This window comes from Lactuca sativa, chromosome 4 (genome assembly GCF_002870075.4).
Source record: "Lactuca sativa cultivar Salinas chromosome 4, Lsat_Salinas_v11, whole genome shotgun sequence".
Classification (NCBI taxonomy): Eukaryota; Viridiplantae; Streptophyta; class Magnoliopsida; order Asterales; family Asteraceae; genus Lactuca; species Lactuca sativa.
Window position 1 is genome coordinate 386,646,259 of NC_056626.2, and position 7,747 is coordinate 386,654,005.

Sequence of the window (7,747 nt, forward strand, 5' to 3'; positions counted from 1 at the left end):
CCATTTCGTTAAAATTTTGTAGCTAATTAGTTACGGATTTTTTTTATTTTCGATTTTTCAGGCACCAAATGTCGTTTTGTACGCTTCGTTTTTTGTTTCACACCTCTATTATACATGATAAACTATATTTTCACCAGTTTAGAGTTATTAATATCGTTCATAAAGTCGTGTGCACCTTCGGGATCCATTACTCGTTTAATGGTTTAACAATATAATGTTTATTAATACATTCACATACAAATACTCACAAACACGTATACATACACATATACACGTACACATGTACCACAACTATAAATATACATATACAAACAAAAACCCATCAAAAGTTGGTGAAAAGTATAGGCGTTACAATGTTAAACCGTGAAACGAGTACTTGATCCCGAAGGTGCACACGACTTGATGAACGATATTAATAATTATAAGTTGGTGAAAATATAGATAATCATATATAATAGAGGTGTGAAAAAAAACAAAACGAAAAAACGACGTTTGGTCCCCGAAAAATAGAAAATAAGAAAAATTGTAGTTAATCCATAGCTAATTAGCTACAAAATATTTTTATTTTTGATTTTTTGGGCACCAAACGTCATTTTTATACTTCGTTTTTTGCACACATCTATTATACATAATTATCTATATTTTCATCAACTTATAACTATTAAGGCCATCTCGAATGCATTGAACTCATATGAGTTGAATGGATTGACACATATACATTCCACTCACTATATAATTTTACCCACTAAACTCTACACTCCATTAAACTCTATACAATTTAATGGATTGCCACATCATTTATCATTTTCTTTTTAGTTGTTATTATTTTTTCAAAAATTAATTAGCATGAAATTAAAAATTAAAAACTAAAATTAAAATTAACAGAACTTAAAAATTAAAAATTACAAATTTGAAATAAAAAATAATTTTAATATATATATATATATATATATATATATATATATATATATATATATATATATATATATATATATATGTGTGTGTGTGTGTGTGTGTGTGTGTGTATGTATGTGTGTGTGAGTGTGTGTGTGTGTGTGGAGAGTTAGAGTATAGAGTTCAATGGGGATTGAACTCCCCATTCTATTAAATGCTAATCATTTTTCCACAATGGAGATTTTGAGTTTAATGAGATTAAACTCTCCATTAAATCCCCCATTAAATTCTCATTGGAGATAACCTTGTATCGTTCATAAAGTCGTGTACAGAATATGGAATCCATTACTCGTTTAATGGTTTAACACTATAATGCTTATTAATATATTTACATACAAATATTCACAAACACGTATACGTACACATATACCACAACTCATTCATGTATATAAGTATACATATACAAATATAAACTCATCACAAGTTGGTGAAAAGTATAAACATTACAATGTTAAACCGTAAAACGAGTACTTGATCACGAAGGTGCACACGACTTTATGAATGATATTAATAGCTATAAGTTGGTGAAAATATAGATAATCATGTATAATAGAGGTGTGAGTAAAACGAAGTGAAAAAAACGACGCTTGGTGCCCAAAAAATCGAAAATATGAAAAATCCGTAGTTAATCCGTAGCTAATTACCTATAGATTTTTATTTTTTTTTATTTTTCAAGCGCTAAACGTCGTTTTTTTTTTTTTTTTTTGCTTCTCTTTTTTCACACTTTTATTGTACATGATTATATATATTTTCACCAACTTAAAGTTATTAATATCGTTCATAAAGTCATGTGCACCTTCAGGATCGCTTACACGTTTAATGTTTTAATATTGTAATACTTATTAATATTTGCGATTTTTGATATGCGTACATGTAGACACATACACATATGTACTTACATACACATGTATACACATACACATACACATTCAAATACACACATATACATACATATACATACACACATACACATATACACATACATTTAGAGACGCACTTACATACACGTACATACACATACATACATAGATACATAAATACATACATACACATACAGATATACATATTTCCCTTTGTTATAATCATTTTTCATTATTTATAAATTAAACATAGATTATTTCACCTTATTGATGTGTTAAGCGTAGTTTTTTTTCGTTTTATCGTTTGTTTGTGTGTTAAACACATTTGTTACAATTATTATAGATTATTATGATGGTTATAAATATTATTATTACTAGTAGTATTAGTATGATTTTTAATTGTTCGTGTCTTAAATATATAAGAAAAATGATCAAAAAAAATATTTTATAAGAGTCAAATCAATGGCGAAACCATAAACTTTTGTAAGGGGTAGCACAAAAATAATCCTCGATAAAAGATAGAAAAGATATATCTTATCTTTCAAAATTGTGTTTCCTGTATTAAATGAAGATTACCAATATCAAAACTTGGTTGGATAGGTTATGGTTGATGTCTTTTTACTTCACTACTTTCAATCACTACTACCAACATCTAATGGTATTTTAAAAAAAAAATCCAATTAAACCCTACAAGCATTATTAAAGACTTAAAATCCACAATTAAAAATTTAAGCCTAATATCACTAACAACATAACAACTAATTGGCTAATTAGGTTTTCAATTTAAACAACTAAAATGAATTAAAACATAAAGAATTAAAAATGAAAAATTAGATAATACTTGTTTCATGACGAGTCCGTAAATGAGCAAGCAGCCAAATGGGAGAAGAATCTTTATTGCCAACAAAAAGTTATCGTCAAGAGGCCGCATGTAGGAGACGATCAAACGAAACAGAAGAAATATCGTCAATTCTTTTCCTCTTGTATTTGCATTTAATGGGCTACGTTACCAACGGGCTTGAATGTAATACTTAACTTTTGAATGTAATTCACGAAGGAAGAAAGCTGCGGCCTTTCTTTTAATAATTGCATATTTGCATTTATGTATAAAAAATTTTCTTTTAACATTTCTATGGATTAACTGACCCCTACCAACTTGGTGATTCCGCCACTGAGTCAAATAATGAAAAATGATAATAATGGGAGTAATAATAATAATAATGGTAATTATAAATCCATTGGTATTTTGTAGCTATTTTCGTCTGTCGCTAGTCCGTAGCTAATTAGCTACAGAGCATTTGTAGCTATTCCATTACTATAATAGGGCGTCTCATTCTACAGCTAATCCGTAGCGATTTCGTAGGTAATTAGTTACGAAAAATTTTCGTTGCTATTTTCTATAGGAAAACCCCTATTTTCTAGTACTGCACTACAAGATGTAGTTTAAAAGAATCGAACTCCTAACCTCACGCTCCACATGAGTATAAAACTCAGTACATCAATCTAGCTAGGCTAGATATCACATGCTAGTATCCATTAGTTACTTCTCGCGTTTTACGTTTTAATTTTGACGTTTCGATTTTCACTGCCCCTTGATATACTTGTCATCGGGGACAATAGTTGTATAGTATGATTTGATTATATACAAGAAGCAAGAAAGCCAACTTCAAAGTTAAGATCATCTTAATTTAAATATTTATTTGGTAATTAAACTAATTTAATTACGAGTAATTTTTTAAATATTTCTTTTACATTTTTGGTTTTAAATGGGTAACCCGGATTCAATCTATCAATTTAATAGTTTGGGTTGGAAAAAACATAAATAGGTCAACCTCATAGCAACCATTAACCTAATATGTTGGGATGGGTTAGAAATTTTGACCAATTTAACTAAATAGGTTGGGTTTGATTGAAATCTTTATCCTTGCCACCTCTAGTCATGATGCTCTATAAAGGCTTAATTAAGAAATGCTAGGTTATTTAGTAAAATGTGGATGATCTTGAATTGTGTTGATTTTTGCTCAAGATCTACCATAAGGGAGATTGCAGAGCTTGATACATAATAACCATATACCAAAATCAAAATTGGAAACAGCATGTTTCTATATAAATAAATAACCTTTATTTAGGATGCCATACAATATTTACATATAACCATTTTTCACATTGTAAATGACGGGACAATGCAGTGTCCACCTTCTGTCGCTAGATTCGTGGAGAAAATTTGCTCCACCTTAACACCGACATTAGTTCTTTTAGCAAAACGACCTTTGATCCTAGGCCTTATTTCAGCATATGCTTTCCTGGACTCGTACCTTATTGTTTTCTCAAATTTTCTTCTCTTTTTCTTCTCCATGTACCTGAGGACTCTCGCCTTTCTGTCTATGGGTGCCGGAATTTGGACACAAGTGTAGCCATAGCCACCGTTTGAGGCCTCGTATTCCATTGCTAATTCCAGCTTCGGATGCTGGAAACCGTGGAGGTGCTTCTTTGTCTCTCCAGACTGAACCGGCACTATACTATCACCATCACCACCTCCGTAGGTATACTGCCGGATATTATGATCATCACTGAATAGAGAGTCTTGACAAGAATTATACTCAACAAGTTCCAAGTAATCGTCTCCATTAAATAAACACCCGTTCATTTCACCGTTTTGGTTTTCATTTCCGAACTGCAGCCACGATGCTGCTTCGTTTTCTTCATCTTCATTATCTATGGCGTCCTTTGATTCTTGTGACAAAAACCCGCCATGATCAGCTCCTACGCCAGTTATAGACCTTGCGTCAGAAGTTTGATGCTCATCGATCAACCCTGAAATGGGTATAACCGGGACACGGTGGTGGCGTCCGGCAAGAGGATTTGCGGAATGAATAACTGCATCACATGTTGCACAGAGGTAAGCCAAATCCGCCCTGCAGAAAATTGTGGTAGGGCTGAAACGACATATGTCGCATAAAGTACTCGTGTCGTTCTTTAGCATATTTGTTGATTTTTTCTCTTGTGTTTGCTATGTTTTCAGTTTGGTGTTTCATGTTTGAGTTCCCTTTTGTTAGAACTGTAGCGCGCCACGAGGTGGGGTGAAGAATTCATGAGCTGACACGTGGAGATGAAGTTGTGGATGGCAGATTAGGTGTTGTGGTTGTGGGGTTCTAGGCCGTGGGTCAAGCTGTCTGCTGACTCAAATTGTTATACCATATATGACTGTAAGTGAGTTTGCAGCCATGTATCCCATATTAGATGGCCTGGTGTGGCACGTGATGAGTACATGGGATTTGAAAAGCTTGATAGTGTCATGTCATCCTTTGCACTAGTAGTTTTCGGTCCCCGGTTTACAACCACTCATTCGATGTATTGATCTATGAGTGGTTAGCCGTCTACTACCACAGAGAAAATAAATAAATAAAAAGTAGTATATTTAATACGGCAAATAACTTAAAATCACTTTTAAGTTTGGCCCAAAACCGTTTTAAGCATCCTATTTTTTTTTCTCTAAACAAGCCCATGCTTTCAAAAAAACTGTTGTCATTGATTTATTCAGTTACGATTGGTTACGATACTATTGAAAGATGATATTTGCAACACACACACACATATATATATATATATATATATATATATATATATATATATATATATATATATATATATATATATATATATATATATATATATATATATATATATATATATGGTTTACAAGATGATGAAGAAAATGAGGTAAGTTACGACTTATTGTCTAAAGTTTCTATATTTTTACGATATGGAAAAAACAAATTCAACGGTTACTATCACCTATTTTGTTGTATAATATAATTTTATTTGTTATGATTCTTATTGTTAGTTTTCGATTTTTATAATTAGGACGTTTGTCTTGTTACTGAAGTTCATTTTTCTGAAAATTCATTTATCGGATCGTCAATAACACCAATAGAATATCGACTTCCACAATTATGTGAGGAGTCTTCGGAACATAATATCATTAGTTGACTTCAAATTAGTTTAAAGTGGTTTCTGACATTATTTTGTAGTTTGCATTTTTTTTTTCCGGTTTTCAAATTTCATATCATACTCCTATGTTGTTTTTATATGTTATTTGAAAGTATAAACCGGATTAAGCATTTTATAAGAGTTTTTAGACATATTTATGGTTCAAGTATATTAAATTTATGAAATCACATAGTACATTTATGTTTTTTGTCCTTACAGGGAAACACATTATTGTTCGGGTACCATAAACCAAAGGGTCTTACTAAGTTTGTCTATGTGAGTGGTTTTATGAACCAATAAGTTGACAATATTGAGTTTCAACTCTACATTGAATAATATTTGAGTTTTTGAGTTTTAAATTGATCGTGTTCTTTATTTTATGTTATGTATGCAACACAATTATAGATATTATTTTAGGACATGAAAGATAATTGGGTAGATTTGTCATGTACATTGCTAATATAGGATCAAATGAAAGAAATGTGTTATAAAACAAAGTAAAATCAATGTATTGTTTATACATTTGTCAATCTGTCCACCGAACATGTTTGACACTAATTATTATATGTTCGTACCGGTTAATAGGGTGTTCATCAGCTATAACTTTCGGGTTTCAAATAGTTCAGGTTAGGTAGTTCGGATTTTTTCAAAAAATTATTAACCGATAACCAAATTGTATTCAAATCGGGTATTCGGGTTTGGATAATTTAGGTACTAGGTGGGGTACGGGTTAGTTGGGTATTGCCCGAAAAAATTACTAACCATTTTAGTAAAAAAATATTCAGCATATTATCTATAATGAAGGGATCAATTATGTAACTATACTTTAATTGATTAACAAAAAAATAGTAGTAATGCATTGAACAATTTAAAAACATGTTCCGCCAGGTCTAATATTTTAAATGAATACAAGTTTTTTTTTAGCACCAAATTGATTGTAAAATGAATTACAAATACTTCAACTTTCTCTACTCTATCCTCGTTTGCGCAGACAATTTATCTTGCTTATGTAGAATTAGAAGTCCTCCTTCATGTTATTACGGTAGAAATAAAGAGCTATTGGGAAGAAGATATTTCATTCCTATAAGGATCCGACTCCGTGTATATATACATAAAAATATAAGGAGAGCTAAATAAAGAATCAATCTTCTATTTACAGACAAGATAAATATAATAAAGAAGTTGTTACATCCCAAAAATCATAGAAATTTAATTTTTTCAAAAACAACTCATTAACAATAAAGTGTTTACAAAACCATTGTTTCTAAGTATAATCATAATCATAGTATCCCAAGATCCAATATCATAAAAATAAGAAGATGTACACGATCATGCATTCGCCTTGCCACAGTCATCTGAAGTACCTGATAGCAATAAACTAAAACCGTAAGTCAAAACTTAGTGAGTTCCCCCAAAGTACCACCACACAACAGAACAATCAACAGCATGCAAATATAAGCCTTCAACTGAACTGGACCGCCTCACAGGGCCTACAACCTATCTAGACCGCTCTCTGGACCTTTGGCCTGACTGGACTGCCTCGCATGGCCTACAACCTATCCGGACCACCTTCCGTATCTTGGCATTCGGTACAAAGCAGGACTGCCTCAACCTTTCCACATTATGTCGACATATACAACAAATAAACATAAACACATATCTAGCAAATACATGTAATCATACATATCTACTAATATGTCATATAACTAGCATAACATCATCCTATATACCATGATATATAACCTAGTAGGCCAACATTGGTACCTTCGACCCACAAGTATAGCGAGGAAAACTCACCTCTTATTGAAAAATATCTATGAACAGGACACAGCTCTGAATGTCAACTCAAACGATTACATATTCATCAAATAATAACCAATCTCAGTTATCACTCAAAATACCCAAATTACCCTTAGGCAAGAGTGAGAGGACGATCCAGACTC

At 31.7% G+C, this 7,747-nt stretch overlaps 1 protein-coding gene across 1 annotated transcript; it reads right to left on the bottom strand.

The window, feature by feature from the left end:
* Positions 1-3,913: 3,913 nt before the first annotated feature.
* Positions 3,914-4,848, bottom strand: LOC111896885 (zinc finger protein CONSTANS-LIKE 2). Its single transcript, XM_023892851.3, has one exon. The coding sequence runs from the start codon at positions 4,795-4,797 to the stop codon at positions 3,976-3,978; it is 822 nt and encodes a 273-aa protein (XP_023748619.1). The 5' UTR covers positions 4,798-4,848; the 3' UTR covers positions 3,914-3,975.
* Positions 4,849-7,747: the final 2,899 nt, after the last annotated feature.

Bases quoted from the DNA above. Each gene is read 5' to 3' on its own strand.
- LOC111896885 (XM_023892851.3), bottom strand. From the start codon at position 4,797: ATGCTAAAGAACGACACGAGTACTTTATGCGACATATGTCGTTTCAGC.